A 26,970-nucleotide genomic window follows, 5' to 3' on the forward strand; every position below is an offset into this window, starting at 1 on the left:
AATCTCTTACATCTAAATATATAACACATATAAGCATATATACTTTGAATATTTCATCTAGACAGAAACCCGACAAGAATCCCTCCTTAATTGTATGAAATACCTGAGAGGAAATACCTGTAAAAATATGTATAAAAACAATACCTTAGGTATTGCCTTCTTTAAAATCAATGTTATACTCTAAGCTTATTTGTGTAACCATGTGCTTTCATGATCACAGTGAACATTTTAACATGATACATGCTTCATTTCAACCATTTCCAAATTTATCTATTTTTAGAACTCCAGCATACCAGCTAGGTCCATGAATGAGTCCATATGTTTCATAAACCTTTCAAATTCAGATACAAATTCTTTCATAGGTTGTCTACTTCTACGTTCGTTCACATAGTCTTTTTGGAAAGAATTTTTGAATATTTTCTGATTCATTTTTTTCCTATCGGGGTCTGGGCTAGCTTTTTTCTCACCAGGTGGCTCTGGTGGTGTCCGGATATTGGTTGGTTTCTTAGCTTTTTTCGTTAATTCCTGTTTCCTTTTCATGATATGTTTCAGTGGATCGAACTGCACAGGCCTAGGAAGATTCCGTCTTCTTGGTCTGGGTTCTGGTTTATTCACCACTGGACTAACTGTGGGATCCACAAAGTTCTGTGTTGGTGGTTTCGGTGGTTTCCGCATAAAATCTCTGTTAAGATGTGGTCCTCCATGATGACGATTACGAGGGTGATTAATATGCATCGAGTCAAACTGACCTTGACCCGGCGCACTCAAAGGGACTTGATTTTGCTTGTTAGGTGCCTTAGTTAAATAGTCTGCTGGATGCTGTGGATAAGGTGCTATATTCTTCGGGCGAGAAAACCTGCTATGCTTTCTTGCAACAATAGGTGGTTGAGGTATAACTCCACTCAGTGGAACTTTTGTTTGGATGTAATTCATCTGCGCTCCATGGTTAAGTGTATTTTGATTGCTTCTTAAAGGGCTTGTTTGGGAATGAATTCTGTTTGGTGGTGTTATAAGGGGTGGTGTAGGTACAATCCATGGACCAGGTGGTTTTGGAATATGTTGTCTTCTGAATCCATTTGGTGGAGGTGGAGGTATAAATCCAGGTCTTAAATGTCCTGGAGAAGGCGGATGTTGATTAAAAGTTTCAGAAAGAGAAACACCTACACTAACTCCAGTTGCCTGGCTTGGTTCACGCATCTTTTGAATCGATCCAGAAGAGAGGCCAATATCATTAGCCAGAGGGACTGTCTCCAAAGGCTTCTTTACCATATCCTTTGAATGTTGCTGTTTAACAGTGATAACGTGCTGCAAATCTGGTGGAATAATATCGCTTTTTGCCATTTCTCTGTTTCTTTGCACAGACTGAAATTTATCAAATAAGCTTTTATGTTTCGATGGCGGCGTTCCCAATACAACATCTCTATCATTTGTTTTAGAATTGACTACTTTTTGTGCTGGATGTTGAAATTCCTTTCTTGGCAGGTTCATAAATAGACTTCCGTTCTCAAATATTTCACCAGGTGGCAGAGGAATTTGAAAGTCTGTTGTTATTCGTTCAGAAACAATGGGTGGTTCGACAATAGTTTTCTTTTCGTCTAGTTTTGTAAGATCTGAATTCTTCGTCACAGAAATAATCGTATTAGCTCTTATATTCATTTTTGCTTCCGATTTCATATCGCTCGTTAGACCTACGTCATTTCCGGTGTTGATAACCAAGTTTCTTGTTACTTCTCGCTGAGTTGAGAGATTCTGTTCTTTTTTCTTTAAAGGGGGTGCAGCTTGAAATTTGTGAAAAGGAATCCTATAGCTGGACGATACAGTCATCATTTGCGGTGCAGGTTCAAAGCCTATCTTTGCAGGTTGTTTCTTTTTCGGAGTCGGTTCTTTCATTATTGGTCTTTGTACAGCATCGCTTCTTGTTATATTTTTCACCCAAGTTTTGTCAACCATGCTATCACGTTTTTCTGGTGTAACTTCCTTACCAGTTGATATTGTTTGTGTACTCGTGATTATACCGAGTTTAGCTGGCTTTGTGGTGTGTTCTTTTTGAGTCTCCGAACTAGGTTTAACCTGTTCAGCATCATTTATTTTTCTATGTGTATTTTGTAACGAAAAATCCATACTGATTTGCGTTCTAATTTTCCCGTTGAGTTTACTGTTTTCTCCTGTGCTTGGTTTATCCCACTCCTTAGAGGGGGAATGACTTATACGCCACCCATTACCTGCCCTTTTTACATCTTTGTTGTTTTTATTGTTATTAAAATTCATACCGTCTTTATTTACTTTTATCTTTCTTCTAATTATAATCTTCTTTATTATAGTTTTCCTTGGACCCTGTTTTTTATTTCCCACTAGAACCTTCTTTAGTATTTTGTTTGTGTGAGGTTTGTAATGCTGAATGTCTTGTTTAGCAAACACTTCTTTTGATGGTAACTTTTGCCCTTCCTTTGTTCCAAGTTGGAGATTTGTTTGCGAAAAGACTGGTGCTCTGAAACTGAAACTGTTGCTGGAGAAAGCAAATGTTTTTGGTTTAGAACTTTTCAGTTGAGAGCCGATTTTCTTCATAGATACAGGCTGGGCTGGTGGTAAATAGGACTTGAATGACGTTTGCCCAAACTTGGCACTGCTTTTGGATATTTTGGCTTTGGCATCTAAAATAAATAAAACAATCTTTGTCAACCATCTAACCTAGAATATTTCATTTTTATTCAGCAGGCTTAGACAAGAAAGAAATTCTACGTCACTGTTTATTTTGTGTTTCGCTATAATAACCATATCACCACCTAGCTGCTGAAAACCCAAACTATCGGTAAAATTATTTGTCTGTCTAATTGCAATGCATAAGAACCATTTATATAAAATAAACTGCCAATGTTTAAGATGCGCATTTAAACATTTAAAACATGTTCTGTTACTTTTTTTTAAAGATGTGAACAAGAATAAAACAGATTTTTTTTAAATAAAAAGAATTCTTACCTTGGATAGCTCGAGTGGCCTCGGATTTCTGTTTTGATGTGTTATTGGGAGTACAGTTAATACTAACAGCAGAAAGTAAGATGAATATGGTATGCCACTGGAATATCATTGTAATCTAAATAGAAAATAGATTAAGTTTTAGTTGTTTTATCCCCTGTTTAGAAACATGTCTCTATATTTTCCTTGACTTTTGTTATGCTTGTAATGCTGTCTAATTTGATCTTCGCATGTCTGTCTGTCTGTGAGTCCGTATGCCATACAGCATGTATTCATTTTGGAGTAATATATTAAGACAATGTTTAATATACATGTACAAATCTGAAATATTCTGACTGATTTTTATTGACAATAACCTAGAGAGTAAAATCAAACTTATATGTTATGCCTCGGTCCCAAAACAGGAAGCACGTGTTTTCCTCTATAAACAATGAGTTATAAATATCCATCTGACTATTGTTCGTGCACATCTCATAAAACAAGATATAGATTCCAATTGTTAACCATCGTCATTTATAAAAGGAAGAATTACTAATTAGTTCCTCATTTATTTATTTATTTATTTATTTATTATTTATTTATTTATCTATTTGTTTATTCATCTATTTATTGAGCATTTTTAATTTCGAGCATATGCCATTAAAAGAAAGGTTAGCAAAACGGAATTTATACTATAAATTATAGAAGAAAGGGAACTATTAAGCCAGCAAGCCTTCTGTTTGTCAGCTATTGCATCTCAAGAAGGAAAAAAGCTGTTTTTGTTATATAATTATATTTTTTCAAATTTTCTAATGCATTTTCAATTAGTATTTTTTGACAAAAATTTTATTTTTTAATCCATTTACAATTTTTTTTTTTTTTATTCAGATAACTTTAGGTAGTCCTTAGTTATAGCCCTCAATTATATTTCCAAACTAAAAAAAAAAATCATAAAATAGAGAGATTTTTTTCTTTTTAGAAGATTACACATTTTACCTTTGTGGCCCTGGAAATTCGAAATGAAAACAAACGTTTAAACTCTTTCATGAATAGCAGGTGACATGAGTTAATGAGTATAACAAATTAATATTATAAATTAATAATGACCGAACTGCACGAGCGTGACCTTTTTCTGCTTGAGTTAATTTGTAGTTTATAATGACATTAAACAAGGTCAGTGTGGGGGCAGTACATAACATCTGAGGTCGACACGAGCTTACCAGAAATGAAATTGTGCACGACCAAAAGAGTCATGCATCGGGATGTTCAAACGCGACCAAGTCAGCGAAGGAGAAACAAAACATAAGGACTAATAGCTTTCTAAGCTATTTTACGCATTAGGTTGTCATTTGAATTTTTCGTCAAGCAAAAAATAAGTGACGTGAATCTCATTTTACATTAAATGACTGTATAAATAAAAACTTGAAGAGTTGTTCATGACTTTGCTCACGTAATAGACCACATTCATGTGCGTTTTCACATTTTAGACAGAAGCAAGAAGAAATGTAATGTAATGTAGTCTAAAAACTAATTCTGCTTCTCTGGTAGGTTGCAGTGTTGGTGTAGCTACACACAGTAAACCGTTGCAGTCAAGGAAAGAATACAAATCGCTCGCTGTAAAGCTGAAACGAAATATTTACTTGCGGAGGAAAATATACTTGACCACATTCGTAGAGGAAATCACGATTTTTTTCTATAAACATTTACATACAAGAAAACCCATCAACTGAATGTCGAACCAAAAGTAGTTTTGATCACTTTAAAGACCTTCCATCAAAACCCAAACGCAACGACGAATGAGAATTTGAACGGTGACGATTTGACTGTGTTCGAGGAACTTGACTGCGAAATATGTAAAAAGGAAATTTAGGACGCCATATCAAAGCTTAAAAAAAGGCAAATTTCATGGAACAGACTTGTTGATTAATGAACACTTCATTTAATTTGAACATTGTCTTCTCCTTATCCTATATAATCTGATTAATACAATGACATTAGGTGTTTTTCTCATATATGGACCAAATCAGTAATTGTTCCCGTGTACTGAAGAAAGGTGATAGGTTGTATCCAAATAAAAAGACACATCCGTCTAATAGCACTAAAAAGTTGTTTTGCAAACTTTTTACAATTCTGAATATAAATACACTAGCTCATAGAATGGGTCAATGTAAGTAACCTCCTTACAGATGCTCAGTTTGGGTTTCAACGAAAGGTGGACAATGCCGAAGCAATTTTCTGTTTGTCGACGTTTATAAGTATGTCCCTATGTAAGAAAACAGAATATATTGTTACTTCATGGAATTAAGAAAAGCATTTGACACAGTAGAAAGTTTTAAGCTTTGGAAAAAACTTTTTCATACTGAAGTATTTGGTATTAAGTCGAAATTAGTGGATGTTATGCGTGCTATATACCAGAATGTTAACAGAGGTTTCTGTTAATTCTCTTGGTCTCATACAAGGCGAAGTTCTGTCCCCTATCCTTTTTTTTTTATTTGTATTTGTATTCTGTATTTGAGATCATGTAATGAGAAAATAAAGAGAATGAGATCAACCAATGAAAAATGTTACAAAATTAAAAATAAATTACTGAGTATTTGAAACTGGATTAGGATACATTGGTCTGACCAAGGTAGACAAATAATTTAAAAAAAAAAAATGTTTTGTGCATTTTCTACTATGATATGTTTATTGAAACTATTAAGCTGATTTTACGAAAAACTCCTGCGCTATGTTTTAATGTTTATATGTATACTTATATTGTTGTATGCAATAAGATTGAGTCTTACGTAATAAAGTGAATTGATAGATAAAACATGCAGTTTGTTTAATCCTCTACTTGTTGGGCAAAATTGAATATATCACACCACTTTATAGATTTAAAGGAGTTGTGGTATTTAAGGAATAATCTCTCGGCAATCCATGTCTCTTATTCAAACTCGCGACAACTTCGTGAGTATTCGAATGGAAATTCAGGCATACATGATGAAGTGGAATTAAAGTTGTAAAGGGTAGACAATTACAGCGCGTGTAGATGCAAATATTTAATTTTTTAATTACGTACGCCAAAGACTGGAGATAATGATTTCCAATTAATCAATAAAAGTTAATCTATATTTTGATTTATTTTCTATTTTCAAAACTTGTTAACTTTGCGTTCTGTTTCAGTGCTCTTGGACCTGGAACATTTGTTAAAGGTTGTGTTCGTGTGAGAAACTAGTAGTTTTATAAATCTTAGTTAAAAGGGATTTTTTGTTCTTTATCTGCATGTATATGCATACAAATTGTAGGGAAAATGATTAAACTATTATTGGCTCCTTTTATTGTCTTTGGGCGTCTGCTGCCTTGCAATATCTTGAATGTTTACAAATACATGTCGTTCGCTTTTTTAAAAATATTGATGTACTCCTCAATGCCTGGAATACAAGATACTGAAAATCTTAAAACTCTTCTTATTTAAATCTTCTTGTCACTGAGTTTCGTCCAAATTTAGAATGTGAAAGCACTTATATAATGTCTCTAACAGAGATACGTATATAAGATGATTGTCCTTTATACGAACTCTCTCTAACCATGGCGTAAAAAAGCATGCTTGACTGTAGAAGATGCAAACTTTTTAGGTGTATAAACGACGTATACATGTAGTATTTATTTTGCTTTGGCAGAAAGCGCAATTCTACAAGCAATTATAGCCATAATTACCCTTATCAATATTCATTGATTCACCATAAAACCACAAAAATTAGAGAACACTCCCCTCATAATTAACATTTCCTAAAATGACGACTAGCACATGTACGTCCCGCCACGGAACCCACGAATGGACCACAAAAAAAATTCTTCCACATGATGCTAATATATGTAAATAATGTAAATATGTCTAATCATAGGTTGTGCATTTTTTCATTATTTATATGCATGAATGTTTATGTTCAACATGTCTTTCTTTGAAAATCCCAGAATAGTTCGTGTTTTAGATCTTAGGCTTCGTCCCTACCAGCGCCACAGAAAAATCCTTTTTTGTGGTCAAATTGCTTCTCTGGAAGTTTGTAAATCAAAAGAATGCTGTAGACAATGACGACATGGCCTGTAATATTTATATTTCGGAGGGAGATGAACTAAATGTACAGTCATTGCTTTATGTCAAAAATACACAGAATATTTTATTACTGGATTGATTTAAAACAAGAAAAGAGTTAGACAAACAGGTTCACCTTAGGGCATGCCAATATATGCACAAAATATTAAAAGATAAACTTCAACTTATTTGATGCTTAAAACACATAAATCCTCGTGCTAACAATGCCCTGGTCTAGATTTTTTCTCTTTATTTGACCACACTGGATTATTAATCAAGGATAAATGCTCTGATATGGGTCTTACATGTACGTACCAGTCGATCGGGCAATAAATAAATACTTGTTTCTTAATAATCGCCTTCTGTCGGTCGTTTCTCGACACGAAATGTGAATAAACCTTAGAGTTCATCAATAAATGGACTAGTGGAATCTTTCTTCATCTGCAGTTTGATAAATTTTAGAATAATTGGTATTTGGGCTCTAGATTGTGGTTAAACACTATTTAAAAATCTGTTCTTATTATTGTGATAAACACACTGTTAGTTAAACTTCTTAAGCTTAGTAGAACGTTGTGATGCAATACCAACTGTTTTTATGATATTTTTCCTTTATTTACAATTAAAAAATTATTCGCGAAGTATAATTGGAATAAAGATATTTTGAATAGATTTTAGGTAAATGGTACTTGCATGAAAGATAAGTAATATTCTATAGATCAATCGTCCAACGTTATTCACACACTTCAAAGAAATAGCCATAGTTGACACCTCCAACCAGAATAATGGCTCATTGTCAATCAGTGATAGGTATTATCGCGAAATAAATACACTGATATTCACCGAACTGATCACGAACCGTCCACATCGCCATATAGAAAATCAAGTTATTATATTCACATTGACACAGTTCTAAATACATGTAAATTCCAATTATCCTGGGTTCTATAATACATGCTACATGATGTCTTGTATTTAAAAATTTCAGGCAAAGAATTGTTATTAATTCACAGGATGTATCTTTTTTTTTTTTTTTTGGAAATTATATATGTACACATATAACTGATTTCCAATATTTCAAAAAAAAAAAAAAAAAAAAAAAAAAAAAAAAAATCCAAAAATCCAAAAATATTCCCATCCCCCTAGCGCCTTTTATATACGTTTCATATTTTACATTTTATTCTATTTGGGACTTTGTATCTTACATAATAAAAACAGGAAATTATACAGTAGGTGAAATTTGGAGAATTTCATATAATTTGTTTTATTTTATTTGTTTCCATGAAATACTATTGCATAAATAAATCCAAAATTCGACATTTGACTATTTAATTATAAATTTTCACCTTAAATTTAATTTATTTCCATTTATTGGCGTTTTTTTTAATTTTTTTTTCCCTTCGATCTCGATAAAATGAACATTTATTATGAAATATATAGTATATGTATTAATATAGATTAATAGAGCTTACCTTCTAAGGATAAACCACTGAAATTCCAAAATTATCCAAATGCAAGAAAATCTTTCAAATATAGAGCATTCATACTACGATTCAATAGATGCTCTTTGTTAAACTTTCTTGGTTTCAAAGGGATCAAGTTCTCTAGAAGACAAAACCGTAATATTCTAGTAATGATAAAAAGAAATTTATGTCTATTTTCACTTTTCAGGACCAGCTCTGAGCTTAAAATAAAACTAATAATGGACCTGATCTATTATTTATGTCCAGGGTTTTTATTGTCTATACTGTCTATCATGGCGCTACATTTGACGCGTGCGATTAGTAATGGTTTACCTTGACTGGTTTTTTTCCCTACATAGACCTGTCTTGCACAATATGCAGTGGTATCGTTCACTACCCTCTTTGAAAAAATTCTTAACTATCACTCCTCTCTTTACTCATTCCGAAGTGTTCGCCATTCTTTAAAAAAAAAAAACATATTTAAACCCGATATATTCAAATAAATTATACTTTATCTTAATCATTTTTAAAAAAAATCATTCAAAAGTAAATTATTTGTTTCATGATTTTTTTCAAATCGATAAAATAGATATTTTGAAACATGGATATTTTTTTATTTACATGTGTATTGATCTATTTCCATACTTAAATTTGGAAAGGTGTTGATACTTTATCGTATTACCTCTGCGAGACACAGTCTTGACATATACTCTCTCTCTCTGTGTGTGTGTGTGTGTGTGTGTGTGTGTGTGTGTTGAAGTAACATTTGGAACGTCAAAGAATAAGCGCGCTTTTAGAAAACCATCAAACTTTCCGTTTATGACGTCATTAATCGAACGTCATCTGAAACGACGTAGGTCAACAATAGATTTCAAACGGAATACAACAAAAAGATTTCGATCCACCTACTAGACGCACAATGGGAAAACTCTGGTCAGGATTCAGAACACTGGCTGACGGATGTCGGCGTTTGTTCAAGAAAAACCCGGATCCAGAGAAGGAACGCAATATTCCTGAGGAAAGTACGTTGTTAAAAGAAGAAGTTAGAGAAAATGTTCTCGATCCTCAAATAGAAGTGAAAGTTTTCTCAGACAACGGGGAGGTTTCAAAGGCCCAAGTGGACATTATTATTCGGGAATTGCAGGAATTTCAGGCAATTTCTGGAATACCCAAAGAGGAGCCAAATGAATCAAAGGTGAAAAGTACTTTGTTATTACAATCATCTGTCAACATTGAAGATGTAAGGAATATCTGTTCAAAACTGCTGCGTCTTTGTCGCTCAAAAGTACAAGACGAGGTTGCCGACTACCATATAAATGTTACTTTGTTTCTGACCCATAGTGAGCCTAAGCATACAATTCCTACTTATACCGGCGTGCAAGCCATCGATGAGCTGACCGATTCAGATATTGAGGTTATAACCCCAGAACCATCTGAAATCCAGAATTGCTTCAAAACTCATTCTGTAATAAGTATTACAGATTCTCATCCCGTACAAATATCGGAGAGAGAAACGGTTAATATCCAGTCAAAGAGTGACAAAGATTACTCGGTAGCGGAACCAATCACTCAGATTCAACTAGAGGCAGAAAAAGCTGATATAGGTGAAGTAGCATTGACAAATGGTCATAAAAACAAGGAAAGTGAAAGTATTAAAGAAACTCCTGTACAGAAAGGTGTTGAGGATAATGTTAGCCCAGACATGGAGTCAACGACGTCAGAAGAAACACATTCATCTGAACCGGAATTCCATTCTAGTCCAAAACCTCACGCAAAACCAAACCTGAAGCCTAATTCAAAACCTAATCCCAGACCAAACGGTGGAGGAAAAAATCGGGGAATCGATGCTGATGTGGTGATGGCACGTCTGTCCCGAGTGTTGAGGAATACCAATACATGTTCGAGTGAATTCATAGCTCGTGAAGGGACTAAACTCGATACCGATTATCTTACGACCCTTATAAAGTCCTTCAATGGCACTGGTATAGCAAATCGTGTTCGTGACGAAATTTCGGGACTAAAAAGCAATAATACAGTCTGGCTGGAACAAAAATTTGCGTGCATGAAAAAAACTGTAAAATTATTAAGCTATGTCCACAAGCTTGAATTCTACGCCTTGCACGAGAAGTTTCCAGAATTAGTTTCGTTTGCTGACTATGTCCGTTCCAAAGAAAAACAATTGAAGAGCCCAAATGTAAGGCGAAAATACATTGCTCTCATTTTGTACGGTTCTCTCATTAAAGAAAAATGCTTTGAGGAAAAATTCCCAGACTCAGCAAAAGAGATAAGAAAATTACAAACCATCAAACAATACATACAATTCTGTCTGGCAAACAAAGATCCTAGATTTCACTCTAATACGTGTAAGATTCATAAAATGCAAAAATTGCCCAAAAGCAGAAAGAAAAAAACATTGAAAATGTTGGAAGGAGAAACTAAACCGGAAGAAAGAACTAGCGGTGAAAGCGATCAAACAAACTGCCAGCAAGTTCCAGAGGAAGTAATGGATGAATCTGTAGATGATTCAGGCGATCTGAAAAAGAGCGATGTTTCTGAAGCGGTGCCAGGTAATGAAGGAAATTCGGGCAACCATTTGGATCAATCAGAATACGTTAACTCCGAGTTACACGAGGGTGCAAATTCAGAAGAGATAGGGGACACAAAAGAGGATGGAGAGGGAAATAGAGTATTAACTAAAACTGAATTAAGGAGAACAGATTCGAGTCATGAAAACTGGACATTTGAAAAAGATGCTATCAAATCGTTGGATGATCGAATACGAACTAAAAGGTATGGTAAAGGTGCGAAAAAAAGGTTCCAGGAGCAAAAGGTCAAAGTGAAAACAAGAGGTGTTGCCAACCGCCATATTGCACCATTAAAACAGGAAATCCTAACCGAAGATGCCCCAGAATTGTCCACAGGCGATGATATTTATCGCCAATTTTATAATGTCTTTACCGACCATGGAGGCTTTGAGAATTCTACGGAAAACATAAACGAGACTAACAAAAGTAAAGAGAACAGCAATAAGACTTATTTAGAGAAGGGTTTGGTTTCCGAGCCCGACTTCAGGCATGTTGAAAGCGCGCCAAGTACAATCATTGTGGGAAAGAAAAATGAGTGCGAGGATTTAGGAGAGAGATACGGGTCCAGGGAGTCGTACGCAATCAATTCCAACAAATCCCGACGGCAGCGTAAAAAACAACAGAGGGCAAACAAAGTCCTTACTCTGGGAAACCTAAACAACTCGGCTCTCGTGGAATCCGACAGCGACGACCTGATAGAGGACAGTGAGTCAGATAACGAATCTGATGAAAGCGCCAATGAGTTTATGAACTATGAAATGTTCAGCGAGGTTCTGGCACGGGACTGCGATGATGCTGACGATTCGTTTGACGACGGTTTATGCAGTGGTATAGACGATTTCCTTGACGAATTCAGAACAACCGTCAGAGCTGAACCACGGATACGAAAAGAAAAGAACATGTTGTTTTCATTTTATTAGACAGCTAATAGGTTTTGTTCAAAATGGTTTATTTTTTGATATTTATACTATGATACAACAAAATTTGTTTCAATTTTAATTTGGTTTAATTTACATTATCTGACAAATATGTTAATAATAAATCTCAACTCAAACTACAATATATTTTTGGACTTTTTGAAAGGAAAATAGAGTGCACTTATGTTAAATTTCAAGTTAAGAGAACAGGCAATGTGATTTGATAGTGGTACTAGGACCCTGAGAATATTTATTGCAATTATAATAAGGGGTTAAAAAATCCCTACATAATATAGAATTAAATTTACATATGACATGGTTTTATCTTTTGAAATATATGCATTATAAACAGACAGGAAGCTGTTTTTTGATCGTGTTTGTTAGTCTGTATGCTTGTCCGTCTTTCTGATTGTAAAAAGATCTCTAAAACTGTTGTTAACAGATTTGGATGAATTTTTAGGATTTTTTTTTTCATATTTCGAAATGTTTCCAGTAATATCCTATTTGAATTTTTATAGATGCGACATGCCTTTTTGGAGGCATGCTTATATATAAAAGAAATTCTGCATGTCATACATGTATGCCTCCGGAGGAAGTGATTCATGTCTCAATATTGAGCAAAGAACTGAATCTTAGTGTTTAATTGCATTTTTTGTGTTGCACACTCATTCGTACAGATTTTTGAACGTGATTTTCCTGTAATTTTTGGATTTTGGCATTGAGATTATAGTACATCGTACAGATCTGGAAAGTAGAAATTTTGAAAGGTGCTGAGCCAAAAAGAAAAAAAAACTCTAAAATTAAAATTCATAATCGATCTTTGAACAAATCTCCGAGTTCTCAGTCACCAGCAGGTCCGTAGAAGGCGCGGGGGGGGGGGGGGGGGCACGCCCTTCTACTTATTACGTATTATTATACGTATAGTATTTTGCAATTTTTGCAAGTGAATTTTACTTTAGATGCTGGTTGCTACCCACACCCATCCACTTTTTGTCGCTGCAAGGTCTGGCAAATTCCATGATTTGAACATTCATTTTATTTTTTTTTTTTTTTTTTTTTTTTTTTTTTTTTTTTTTTTTGCTTATTTGATTTTCTGGGGAAGTCCCCCCCCCCCCCCGCTTTGAAAGTCCCCTCTTTTTAATGAACGAAATTTTTTATTCCGTGTCATCTGTGGTACAAATCACATTTCGATTCTTGTAAGTAGTAGCTAGTGTTTAAAATGCTCAAGATGCCACTTTTATTTCAATGTGAGTCAGCTTCAGAATTTCAGTGTAGTTTTGATGCTTTGAATTTAAATGTTTCCCCAGAATACCCGTCTGTTATCTTTATATACATTAATCAAGGATTTACACTGAAAATTGACAGCCCCCCCCCCCTTTTTCCATTTTTTTTCTTTTTAAATATGGGGTCGAGTCACCTTTTTCCTATTTTTGTATTATAATATGCACTATATGTTATCGATAATGTAACCCTTTTGTCTCTATAAGTTTAAGCTGTTTTTTAATATATTGTTTTCAACTGATAAGTAAAAAAAAAATAGAGACAAAAGGTTATCGATAGCATATAGTGCATATTAGAATACAAAAATAGGGAAAAAGGAGCTTTGATCCCAGATTTAAAAAGAAAAAATGGATAGGGGAGAGGGGGGTTCCATACCCCAAGTGCCTGTGTGAAAATTAAAAACAGAAAGATTCTTGCAGAGCTTTAACATCAATTTAGATCGGGATCGACATTCCCAAATGTGTATTTGTTGGACTTCGAACGGGCGACGACGACAGAGCGGTCAAAATCTAGGCTTATGCCAGTTAAAGCCCAGAAAATGAACTCGTATTGAGTTAGTCTTGTTTAAGTCATGGAGCGGCTTCAAGTTACATTCGGACACCTGTCGACGACAGGGTCACATAATGATTATCACAGAGTGCTGACCAGTGAAGCTGCCGCCAGAAGGTTTCCCGACGGTCCAGATGATGTTGTTATTATTTCTGCTCGTAGGACACCAATTGCTAAAGGAAACAGGGGATCGTTTAAGGTATTTTCTAAAAATGGGGGCACACTCGTGCTAATCTGCCTGACACTGCTATATGTAGCCATAATTTCAAAATATACACGGATGCCTGCTAAAATAAAGACATAGTCAGATGGTAATAATATCAGGTTGGGCACAGCCCACCGAACGGTCATTTTACTCCCGTCTGGTGGTCAATCTCCCATATCGGAGTCAGTATTTACTGACCATTTGGGAGAGAAAAATCGTTGTGTTCAATTCCATGGAATGGCGCATAATTTTAAACCAGGCGGAATTAATAAAATATTATACATGCAGTAATGGACTCTTTCAGTGGTGAATATGGTTTGTTATTCACCAGAAAAATATCAGTATTAACCGAGGCGAAGCCGAGGTCAATATTGATATTTTTCTGGTGAATAACAAACCATATTCACCACCGAAAGAGTCCATAACTCTTTTATTATATAGTCAGGATTTGAATGAATCAGACACTGAAGGCTGCATGACGATTCCATTTTCATGAACTACATGTAACTTCTGTCGTAGAAAAATTAAAAAAAAATGTCCAGATTACAACTTATAACTTCCATGTTTCCCTTTTGCTGTGCGTATGACATCGAATTAAATGTTTGGAAAATAATCCTGCGATAAACTTCCCTAAAAATTTTCCTGCTCATATATACAGCTGGCTCCGGCCGTTGCAACCGTTGTTTTCAACGTGATTTAAGGTATTGATTGATTGTGACGTCACAATGCCGCTGCACGCGCACTGGCCCTCCAGTGAATACAGCTTCAAATCCAGTGAATATGTAGTGTTATGAACTGTTTGCATTTGTATAGTTTATGTAGGGACTATTTATAGCATATATAATAAAGATATTTATTGATCGGTGTTCTGAATGAAAAAAATCAGAAATTCAACGTGCAATTTTTTGCGCAGAGTCATTCAAAAATTTGACAAAATTGTCGCGTACGTAAACAAGTGCAATGTTTCTCACTCCTTCCCCAGCAATGTTAAATTGCACCTGTCAGTCATGTTCCGTACTTTCTATTTCGATTATCCGGACAACCAATCAAATAATGCAAACCAATAAAAATGATGATCTTTTTTTTCACCTGGTCAAAAGTCAGATTTAACTACGGAGGCACATTAGTGTCAATTTTCAATTAGGAAATAAAAGAAAAACAAGTTTTCAAGTTTATTTCATTCATTTTGTATGCAATGGCTTTATTCTTTATAAAAATAGTATATACAGTGAGGTTGTGATATAATTATTGTTTTAAAATGATGTACTTGGAATAGAAACAAGAATAATTGCAACAGTCACTTTGTAAATCTTTTATTGAAAATAATTCATCAAATATATTAAATTCGTCAGTTCTATGCATATTAAACCACAAAAGGTTGCATGGAATTTGAAACTTCATCCTAAAAGAAAAATAACAACAAATATTACGTTCAGGTCTAGAAAAATTGAATTTTATAGCAATAAGTGCCAACCATACCAGTAAAGTACGAGGAGCTTGTGTTTAATGGGATTTTATGGAGATAAATATTGTCGAAGATCCAAAGAGCGATTGAAAGTTAACTTATCAAGAGTTAAACCACTGGATAAAATAGAATTTTCATCCAACAAGACGCAATATAATTCTTTTTTTGATGGATTGAGCAAGACGTTCGGCCATTACGGACAACTATTGGTATCGTTTTTACGAAGTTACGGAGAAATTGCACATGGAAAATCGACCGCACTATGTTTATTGTGCGAGGAATATGTTCACTAAAATTCCACGATGCCTATGCAAATGTGCTTTTGCTTTATTTTAATAAAAATTGGAATAGAATAAAAAAAAGACCACCGTTTGGCCCGTAAAATTCGTCTCTGATATGGGAGATTGACCACCAAACGGGAGTTAAATGACCGTTTGGTAGGCTGTGCCTAACCTGAGTAATCCATCAAGGAGTGGAACGCCCAACCCACCTCTACTGTGATGGCTCCGAGCCTTGACTGCTTCAAGGCTCGTCTCTGTCAATAAGTCTCCAGCATAATTGTTTTTAAACTAACTTTTAAATAGACTATCACAATCATTTTTAAACATGCGCACACCTAGTGGCATAATAGTCAACATTTTGATGGTGGCCGCTTACTGGTAGAAGTATACAGGTATAGGGCCTAGGTCAGTTGTAGGTATATTATTACTTAATATAAGGTTTGTTACTTACTGTCTACAGAAATATATCGGGTTGATCAATTTCATAGACAGCAAGATGGAGCCGAGCTTCCTCCTTCTTCCTCTTTATTTTAATGCAATAACATGGCATACTTTGTCATCTGCACTTGTAAAATATGACAAAAGCAATCCAAAAAAAATTTCTAACCATGTATGGTGGAGCAGTGGACACAATCTTGTGAAATATCTGAGGAAAATAAAAGGGACTCAACTCTAGGACCATAACGAATTTAAGTCTCCAACGATACATGATACATGTAAGAATGGTGTCCTATGTGGACCGAGGTTCATTAACTTAATTTCCTAGAAAACTTTAAAAGTTCTTGGGTGAATTAGGGTGATTAAAACTTCATTATTTTTTCGAGAGCAAGTAATACAGGAATGTATGTACTACATTGTAATTATGTTCCTGGTAAAACAATGTAAGTAACATAAAGCATCTGTAAGTCCAGGGACTTAATAAGTGTAGTTTTAGAAATAATTTACCTCGTATATTACTTAAAGAGGAAGAGGGGAATTCCAAAGCTTAGTCAAGATATTAACAAAGAAAAGGCACAGTTTTACTGTTTAAAAGTAAAATAACAGCTGGGTTGACAAAACAAATGTACATAAGCCAAAATTATATGAAAAATTTGACATAATGCATTAATTTCTATATACAGTTGAATTTTGGTATCTCGAACATGGATATCTCGAATACCATGGATATGTCAAAGTGATTTTGAAGTCCCAGCTGCTTATTGCTTAAGTATTTTACCCTGGATATCTTGAATCCTCAGTTATCTTGAAGTATAACGAGGTTTGACTGCATGTATTCCCTTGAATTTTGTATTTTGTAGGAAACTTTCCCAGATGATCTTCTTGTCCCAGTCTTTAAAGCTGTTCTACAAGAGGCCAATGTTGCACCCCAGGATGTCCAGGATATCTGTGTCGGTCAGTCAGATAATAATCTGATATCATAATTTGAGTCATGTCAAATTCAAAGTCCCTTAACCAAATGGTTTACATGTAAAAAAAAAATTAATAAATTGCTGATATAATCCATTTAGAGCAATTTTTCTTCTCTACTTTGAGGATATTTGTAATCTTTAATAACTTCTACAGTTGAACATTGATATCTCAGATATTAATATCTTGAATCATTGGATATCTCAAATTTTTTACCAAGCCCCATGGAGTTCAAGATGATAAAATTTGACTGTACTTTTGTTTGAATTTTGTAGGAAATGTTGGTGATCCCAGACCAGCTGTTTCAGCCAGAACTGGACAGTTTTTCAGGTGAAGGATTACTCTTCCTGGGAAAAATTATATATACATGCAAATAGTTAGGATTTGAAATTGATATAAAGTTGACTTTTAAGGTTAAGAGGCATTTACATACAGTCAAACCTAATTATGTCAAATTCGATGGGACAAAGAAAAGAATTCAAGGAGATATCCCAGGATTTGAGATATCAAGGGTAAAATTCTTGGAGAATAAGTGATTGGAACTTTCAAATCACTTTGACATATCCATGGTATTCAGGATATTGGTGTTCAAGATACCGAAGTTCAACTGCATGTACAGTTATTTTATTGGCTACTTCATCTCTAAGACTTCTATCTGTATAAATTGAGGAATAGCACCATCTCAAAATAATACTACTAGTCTATATAATTACTTTAAAAGTTTTGATTGTAATGAAATGAAGAGGACAGAGTTCCCCTCATTTTAAAACCCTTTTTCATAAAACCATGCTGGCTATTTTTAAGATAGCCCATGAAAATTTGTCAGCATTTTCTTATCAATGGGCCAGGGAAAATTCTAAATACATGTAATTAGATCTACATGCATTTGACAATGTTAATTTCTTGAAAATGTTAGTTTGACAATATTTTGCGATGACAATTTGTTGCTCACTTTCAAAATATATATATTTTAAATTTTGATGATATTTTTTTTAGCTCACCTGAGCTGAAAGCTCAAGTGAGCTTTTCTGATCACATTTTGTCCGGCGTCCGTCTGTCTCTCTGTCTGTCTGTCTGTCTGTCTGTCTGTAAACTTTTCACATTTTCGACTTCTTCTCAAGAACCACTGGGCCAATTTCAACCAAACTTGCCACAAAGTATCCTTGGGTAAAGGGGATTCAAGTTTGTTCAAATGAAGGGCCACTCCCTCTTTCAAGGGGAGATAATTAGGAATTAGTGAAAAAATAATGGCAACATTTAAAAATCTTCTTCTCAAGAACCATACGGCCAGGAAAGATGAAACTCATGTGGAAGCATCCTCAAGTAGTGTACATTCAAGTTTGTTCAAATCATGACCCCCGGGGGTAGGGCGGGGCCACAATGGAGGATCAAAGTTTTACATAGAAATATATAGGAAAAATCTTTAAAAATCTTCTTCTCAAGAACAGCAAAGCCATGATGAGTCATATTTATATGGAAGCATCCTCAGGTAGTGTAGATTCAAGTTTGTTCAAATCATGACCCCCTGGGGTAGGGCGGGGCCACAATGGAGGATCAAAGTTTTACATAGAAATATATAGGAAAAATCTTTAAAAATCTTCTTCTCAAGAACAGCAAAGTCATGATGAGTAATATTTATATGGAAACATCCACAGGTAGTGTAGATTCAAATTTATTCAAATCATGACCCCCAGGGGTAGGGCGGGGCCACAATGGAGGATCAAAGTTTTACATAGAAATATTTAAGAAAAATCTTTAAAAATCTTCTTCTCAAGAACAGCAAAGTCATGATGAGTAATATTTATATGGAAGCATCTTTGGGTAGTGTAGATTCAAGTTTGTTAAAATCATGACCCCAGGGGTAGGGCGGGGCCACAATGGAGGATCAAAGTTTTACATAGAAATATATAGGAAAAATCTTTAAAAATCTTCTTCTCAAGAACAGCAAAGCCATGATAGGTCATATTTATATGGGAGCATCATCAGGAAGTGTAGAATCAAGTTTGTTCAAACAATGACCCCCGGGGGTAGGGCGGGGCCACAATGGAGGATCAAAGTTTTACATAGAAATTTATAGGAAAAATCTTTAAAAATCTTCTTCTCAAGAACAGCAAAGTCATGATGAGTAATATTTATATGGAAACATCCACAGGTAGTGTAGATTCAAATTTATTCAAATCATGACCCCAAGGGGTAGGGCGGGGCCACAATGGAGGATCAAAGTTTTACATAGAAATATTTAGGAAAAATCTTTAAAAATCTTCTTCTCAAGAACAGCAAAGCCATGATGGGTCATATTTATATGGAAGCATCCTCAGGTAGTGTAGATTCAAGTTTGTACAAACTATGACCCCCGAGGGTAGGGCGTGGCCACAATGGAGGATCAAAGTTTTACATAGAAATATATAGGAAAAATCTTTAAAAATCTTCTTATCAAGAACCACAAAGTCATGATGAGTCATATTTATATGGAAGCGTCCTCAGGTAGTGTAGATTCAAGTTTGTTCAAATCATGACCCCCAGGGGTAGGGCGGGGCCACAATGGAGGATCAAAGTTTTATATAGAAATAATATATAGGAAAAATCTTTAAAAATCTTCTTCTCAAGAAAAGCAAAGCCATGATGAGTCATATTTATATGGAAGCGTTCTCAGGTAGTGTAGATTCAAGTTTGTTCAAATCATGACCACCGGGGGTAGGGCAGGGCTGCAATGGACTATCAAAGTTGTACATAGAAATATATAGGAAAAATCTTCTTCCCAGGAACAGCAAAACCCAGATTGTTCATAATTATATGGAAACATCCACAGGTAGTGTAGATTCAAATTTATTCAAATCGTGACCCCCGGGGGTAGGGCGGGGCCACAATGGAGGATCAAGGTTTTACATAGAAATGTATAGGAAAAATTTTAAAAATCTTCTTCTCAGAAACAGCAAAGCCCTGATTGATCATATTTATATGGAAGCATCCTCAGGTAGTGTAGATTCTATTTTGTTCAAATCATGACCCCCGTGGGTAGGATGGGGCCACAATGGAGGATCAAAGTCTTAAGTAGAAATATATAGGGAAATATCTTCTTCTGAAGAACTGCAAACCATGATTAGTCATTTTGATATGGAAGCATCCTCAGGTAGTGTAGATTCAATTTTGTTCAAATGATGACCCCCAGGGGTTGGATGGGGCCCATTGGGGAATCGAAAGTTTTACATAAGAACATATAGAGAAAATATTTCTTCTCAAGTACAGGAAAGCTATGTTTAGTCATATTGATATGGAAGCATCCTCAGGTAGTGTAGATTCAAGTTCAAATGATGACCCCTGAGAGAGGGAGGAGCCACAATGGAGGATCAAATTTTTACAAAGGAATATATGGGAAAATTTTTTTTAAATCTATACAAGTACAATAAAGCCATTTGTTATATTGACATGGAAGCATCATCAGGTAGTTTAAAATTCAAGCCCCCCCCCCCTCCCCCCAAACCCTAGGTAATCTTTTCAATACTGAACTGATTTGTGCTTTTGCCTAGCCAATGTGCTCAGGTGAGCGATGTGGCCCATGGGCCTCGTTTTTTTTTTTTTTTTTTTTTTTGATTTGTGCAATCTAGTTGATCTCCACTATGCAGTAAAATGTAGTTAAATCAAACTTTCAGGGAAAATTTAAATTGCTCTCTGTTATATGTTAAAAATGTTGTTCCATTTAAAATATCATTAATTTTTTTATCAAGTAGAAACAAAAGATGACTTTATTTGTTATATCCATGAAAAGCTTGATCGCCATTATAATTACTCGTTTCAGTGGAATTCCAGAAACGACCCCGATACACTCTACAAACAGACAGTGTTCCTCTGGACTACAGGCTTGTATGAACATAGCAGGTCAGTGAGGCAGGGGGATATGTCAGTGAGTAAAGGGAGTGAATGTTACAGGTGTATTGAACGAGAAAAGGTGATTAATACCACATTACTGTTTGAAAATTGGCTGGTAGCATGACTGTAAAATCTCATGCATTATTGCAATTTCTTGGATTTTCATTGCATATTACTCTGAAAATTGATAAAGGATTTCAAGAAATGCAATAAATAATGATCTTTAGTACAAAAGTAATGTCAGGTAATATTGCAGTGTATAGACAAATATGAATTAATTTTTCTTATCTTAGGTGCCATAAAAACAGGTCAGATTGACTTAGGAATTGGAGCAGGGTAAATCTGTCTTTCTTTTTTTTTTTTAAAAAAAAGCTTAACCTTTACTTATAGATTAAAACAGAATAATACTATAAGTTTACATCTACATGTGTAACACAAAGGAATACTTTTGCATATTTAAAATATGAGAAAGATATATTTGCTCATTTTTTTATTGAACAGAGTGGAATCTATGACAATGCACAGAAACACAAGTTCTACAGTGCCAATCAACCCCTCTGTGTTTGACCACGATCTTGCCAGACAAGTACTTATCCCAATGGGGTAGGATCATAAACTCACATCGAATACGAAAAATAGAGAATAGCAACAAATGCATATACCTTGCCTTTGTATAAAATATAATATAAACTAATATACATGCATGGATGGTTGCAACATTGCAGACAAAATACAAACCTTGTCAGCAGGTTATGTAAATGTTTCCTGCAATGATTGCAACCATTCATCTCCTCTTAATCAAACATTAACAAAGAAAGACTGCAATTTCATTGTTTATGTTAATTTCTCTATAAATTATTTATTTTAAATGGGTGAAAATATGTACAGTTTGTATTATCACCAAGTTTTGAAACATTTGACCTGTGATGCTTCTTAAAAGTTGTTCATGCATATGGCTTTAACAAAACTGGATCTATAACTAGCTTAGAAGTTATTGATTATTCTAAAACAGTTTTCTTAAAATAAATAATGGAGTGGATGTAAAACTATAGTGATTATGAATGAATAGCCATTTTAACTTTCTGAGTTTTGTGTTTTCCAGGATAACATCAGAGAATGTAGCAGAGAAGTTTGGAATCACCAGAGAAGAGCAGGATAAATTCGCTCTGCTGTCCCAGCAAAGGTCAGAGGTTATAGGCTTAACAGCTGTGTCGTAGCGGAACTATAAAGAAGTACATGTACCTCGTCTTAATGCAGTTGAATTTCTATTTAATGATGATATTTGGTTTTCTATTTAATGGTGACAGGGCGGGAAAAGCACAGCAGACTGGGGCATTCAACAAAGAAATTGTCCCTGTGACAACCAAGGTCACGGATAAAGACGGGAATGAGCAAACTGTCACAGTGAGTAGAAGTACAAAAATCATCACAACTCGGTGTTTCTTTTGTTTAGCCAAGATAATTGGAATATGATAACTGTGGCATACATATTTTGTATCATAATCCTCGTACAAACCAGCTGCAATTTCTTTGTGATCTATAGTATAATTATATAAAGTTTATATAAAGAGAGTTATTTCTCTTATCAGATTGTCAACAAACCTTAAGAATAAGACTTGAGAATATGTGAAGAGTGAGAGTTGTCTTTATTTGTGCTTACGTCTTTGTGGTGTTTTTTGAAAGGTCACTAAAGATGAAGGTCCCAGACCCACAACGTTAGAAAACCTGCTGAAACTCAAACCAGCTTTTAAAGAGGGTGGATCCACCACAGCAGGTAGTGAATCACAAAACTTGTGGTCCCATTGTTCATTGTTTCACTAGTCATATTTATATTGCTCTTTTTAATTTTATATACATGTAGAATCAAGCCTGAATTTCAATGTGATGAAAAGTTATCTCCCTTTAAATCTGCTTTAAACGCACTTAGTATAATTACTTTTTCCTTTTCTTGCATACCTGATACTCAATGAATTTCTGAATCTCTTTTCTGGTAGTTATTTTTCACTGTCCCACTAAACTTCCTTCAGTAGTTGTTTACAAAAAATATGTTTCATTATGAAGCATACTAGCTTGTACTAAGCAAGCACTTGTAATGTCTCTTTAGAATTTCATTTGGAAAGTCAACTTGATTCAGGATTTACTGTATTCCACTTTATAGGGAACTCTAGCCAAGTAAGTGATGGAGCAGCTGCTGTTCTCATGGCCCGGAGATCAGAAGCCAAAAGACGAGGAATGAAGATATTTGGGGTAATCCGAGGCTACGCCGTGGTGGGGTGTCCCCCAGATATAATGGGCATTGGTCCAGCTGTAGCTATTCCAGAGCTTCTCAAAAAGACAGGTAATTTCCTTAATTTCTGATGCATGGGAAATTGTTGATTATTTTGAGTCTGGATATGAAACCTGAACCTGACTGTTCCTAATTTTATGTTCTGACTTTAATTTTACTGAAATCCAGAAATTGCATGTCTGTACATTTTTCTTCAAATCTGATGGTTTATAGGACATATGGTTACTTTATAGAGCTGTTGGGTAGATCGTTAAAAAAAAATGAAATGGCTAGAAGAAAAAAGATTCAAACTGCCTTTAAAAAATTGTATTTCAGTTTATTCTTTTATTTAATAAAAAATTGAAAAGTGAAAAAAAAGAATCCAACTTACCAACCTATTTTTTTTAATCATGTAATACTAGTGGTGTTCCAATCATTGATTATAATCGAAAATCAGTCAATTGCTGGCATAATCCAAGCACTCGATTACAAAATTTTTATTCCGATTAATCGGGTTATTTATTTTATTTTACAAGCATAATAGTTTTTAAGCCAAATATGTCTATTAACTTAATTGTGCATTGTGATGGTGCAGACGAACAGACATTGTATTCATACCCGGATAACAACGCTCATTCCCGGGTATGGACGTACTTTGGCTTCAACAAAATGAATGATGAACCAGCTGGACTAGACAGAACGTTCTATCGTTAAAATGATATTGTCCTATGGACTAAGGCTTGTCCCGAGACACAGATTATTCTAACTACAGCTAGACCACCTCAGAAAGTAGTTATTCACCCATTCGTACTATTTAATAAACTAAATTGACAGACTTTGTAAATGTCCAATTATAACTGATAATTAGTTAGTCACAGTAGCCCGATCATCGATTATGAAATTCCCACTGATTCCCATCACTATGTAAAACATATGTTGCAAACAAAAGAGAAAATAGTAGAATTACATAGAAATAAATAGAAAACAAACATATTTTTTTCCTCAGGACTAAACATAATCTTGATTTCTTTCAGGTTTAACTATTGATGATATTGATGTTTTTGAGATCAACGAAGCATTTGCTAGTCAGGCCTTTTATACTGTTCAGAAGCTAGGAATTCCCTCAGAGAAAGTGAATCCAGTAGGTGGCGCTATAGCTCTGGGTCATCCATTGGGCTGTACTGGAGCAAGGCAGATTGCAACACTCCTGCACGAGTTAGAACGAAGGGGAAAAAGGTTCTTTTTGGATTTTCTGTTTGTTTTTTTTTTTCACTCCATGATTTAATAGCTAGTACTTGATATTCCATGTAAACATGTAATATATAGCTCTCTTGGTCACATCACATATTGTAATCCTCAATATTCATGTCTCTAATTATAACAATGTGTACACACAGATCACGTGCTACCCACATTGACCTGTGTAATATCACCCTTTGAACGTTGGGAAAGAAACTACTTTGATATTTCTGAACTGCAGGAAAAAACACATTCTATAAATTATGGTTGCCATCATCTCAGAATCTACCATTGTACACAAAGTACGGTGTATCACAAGTCCAGTCTCGCCTCATTTTATTTTCGCCCTTTCACACTTGTCTACAATTTTACCCTGTTTTAATTTCTCCCAGTCACAGTTCTGTTTAAGAAATTATACCGTGTTCTTTGAATTCGCCCCATTTTTCATTCGCCCACCTTTCAGTAGGGAGAAAGGAGCGAAAATAAAACAGGAGTGAAAATTTCCCTGTATACAGTAATTCCAAAAATGATGTCAGAACTTTTGTGTGTTCAGTATACTGGAAATTTGCATTTTTTTTTGTCCATATCAGAACACTGAAATAGAGCTATAAAGGGTTTCTTTGAAAAGACATTTGTGTTATCATAGCTTGTATCTTTGATTGATAAAGAATAAAAATTAATATTAAAAAAAGGCTTGAAAATACTTCAAATTCTTCAATTTTTCTTTTGAAAATCTGCCAGAAAATGAAATGCCGAAATGTCAAACTCTTTTTTGGTATCAAATTTGCCAAATATTCCTGATGTCAAAATAACTCAGTATACAGTAGCAGGTATAGATCTATAAAGCATCATTGCAATGAAATCTACTTTGGGATCTTTTTCAGGGCCTTTGGTGTGGTCTCTATGTGTATGGGGACAGGCATGGGAGCTGCGTGTTTGATCGAGTACCCAGGACTGGCCTAGAAAGCAGAGTTTATGAAGAGGAGGTGTGGCTTGTGAAGAGGAGGAGGAGCTTGGAAGGGGGAAGAGCCTGTGATATTTGTCAGTGAAATCCTCATCTATTTAAGATTAATTTATGAGGAAGACATTTTACTTTTTGATTTTTATTTGTCATGATCATAAGATCATTGAGCAGGGGAAAAATTGGTGCCGTTTTTTAATGAATGTCCAATTATGTACAAAAACTTCATTTCAGATGTGTAAATAAATGTATATTTATGCAGATGGTATTCATATAATTCATATGTTTCATAGGAATTATGTTGTCCATTTTACAGGGGATTGCAATCAAAGAACTGATTGATTAATACATTAAAGATGGGATGTACATGGCCTTTAATACATAATCTTATAAAAGTAAAATGGACACAAGTAGTACATAAAAATCAATCTATTATCTGTCTTTTCCTAAAAAAAAAGAAGCAAAAACATTAACTGATGATAACAATTAATAATTACAATGTACTTAATTTGTGTTAATAGCACAAACATATGAACTTTTTTTTGTCATCAAAATCAATTGTGATATGTTTTCTTACTAAATAAACTATTCATTCCAGATTTTGTCTGTTTAAATGATTATTCTCTTCATATATGATAAATTGACTTGAATTTCACAAAGTTTAGTCAAATTTTCCAGCAAGTGTCACAATGGGTGATGATCTGTAACAGCAATGGTTTAAAATAAGGTATGAATTGTTAGGAGTTGAATTGTTGAGACTGAATTTGTAAACTGGACTAAATTATTTACAATTATACCTATCAATAATAAAAGGTATATGTCATTTACGGGGATGCTTCATCGACACAAATTTTTTGCTTGCTGGGTACTGGATTAATGATGCTACATTGTCCATAAAATAACACCAGGTTACTGTGGAATCATTTTAATTCCTGGGGGTCAATGTTTGTGGCCTTGTGAAAATTAAGCAAAATTTAACTGGTTCCATGGGTTTCTTGTTTATAAAGTAGATTATATAGATTCAATGAAACAATATTTTTACAAAACTAGTAGACTAATTGTTCTCGAACAATTAGAGGTCTTTCCACCTTCTTTAAATTTCATATATTCTTCATTTTTAACTCTCTACTGTTTATTTTTATACAAGAAAAACCAGAAATTGCTTGAAAAATGGAAAAAATGAAAATTTTAAAAATTTTGAAATGACCTTGACCTTTGACCTTGAAAAAATAGTGAAGGTCAAAGGTCAAGGGTCACATTGCACTTGACCCCATGCTTCTACGACTTTTAGTTTTAAAGTTATAAGGTTTAACAGTAAGCAAAAAGACATTAAAGGGCAATAACTGATAGAATGGGGCATCGGATCCTTTCGCACTGAATAGACTGAAGTTGTGTCTAAAGACCCTGAAGAAATTAGTGAAGGTTTGATGTCTTTACGGTCTATGGTTTCGGAGGAGTAG

General features: G+C 34.6%; 2 protein-coding genes across 2 annotated transcripts; one reads left to right on the forward strand and one right to left on the reverse strand.

Moving 5' to 3' along the window:
* Nucleotides 1-249: 249 nt before the first annotated feature.
* LOC133193876 (serine/arginine repetitive matrix protein 1-like) lies at nt 250-3,085 on the reverse strand. The gene is made up of 3 exons (XM_061329792.1): nt 2,977-3,085; nt 2,284-2,651; nt 250-2,070 (listed from the first exon to the last, which is right to left on the reverse strand). The coding sequence occupies exons 1-3, from the start codon at nt 3,083-3,085 to the stop codon at nt 277-279; spliced, it is 2,271 nt and encodes a 756-aa protein (XP_061185776.1). The 3' UTR covers nt 250-276.
* Nucleotides 3,086-13,790: 10,705 nt separating this feature from the next.
* Nucleotides 13,791-26,037, forward strand: LOC133194122 (3-ketoacyl-CoA thiolase B, peroxisomal-like). Its single transcript, XM_061330096.1, has 12 exons — nt 13,791-14,018; nt 17,069-17,162; nt 17,453-17,507; nt 20,974-21,053; nt 21,338-21,380; nt 21,546-21,647; nt 22,147-22,227; nt 22,352-22,448; nt 22,728-22,818; nt 23,203-23,382; nt 24,345-24,546; nt 25,434-26,037. Exons 1-12 carry the CDS (start codon nt 13,842-13,844, stop codon nt 25,510-25,512), a joined length of 1,281 nt encoding a protein of 426 aa, XP_061186080.1. The 5' UTR covers nt 13,791-13,841; the 3' UTR covers nt 25,513-26,037.
* Nucleotides 26,038-26,970: the final 933 nt, after the last annotated feature.

Source organism: Saccostrea echinata, unplaced genomic scaffold, assembly GCF_033153115.1.
Source record: "Saccostrea echinata isolate AGI-Se365-2 ecotype Australia unplaced genomic scaffold, CSIRO_AGI_Sech_v1 ptg000028l, whole genome shotgun sequence".
Taxonomy (NCBI): domain Eukaryota; kingdom Metazoa; phylum Mollusca; class Bivalvia; order Ostreida; family Ostreidae; genus Saccostrea; species Saccostrea echinata.

Bases quoted from the DNA above. Each gene is read 5' to 3' on its own strand.
- LOC133193876 (XM_061329792.1), bottom strand. From the start codon at position 3,085: ATGATATTCCAGTGGCATACCATATTCATCTTACTTTCTGCTGTTAGT. The intron at 2,652-2,976 runs GTAAGAATTCTT...TATTTATTTTAG, and splicing joins GGCCACTCGAGCTATCCAAG to ATGCCAAAGCCAAAATATCC. The intron at 2,071-2,283 runs GTAAATAAAGAC...GATGCTGAACAG, and splicing joins TAATTAGAAGAAAGATAAAA to GTTAAACCTAGTTCGGAGAC.
- LOC133194122 (XM_061330096.1), top strand. From the start codon at position 13,842: ATGGAGCGGCTTCAAGTTACATTCGGACACCTGTCGACGACAGGGTCA. The intron at 21,381-21,545 runs GTAAATCTGTCT...TTTATTGAACAG, and splicing joins GACTTAGGAATTGGAGCAGG to AGTGGAATCTATGACAATGC. The intron at 23,383-24,344 runs GTAATTTCCTTA...GATTTCTTTCAG, and splicing joins AGAGCTTCTCAAAAAGACAG to GTTTAACTATTGATGATATT.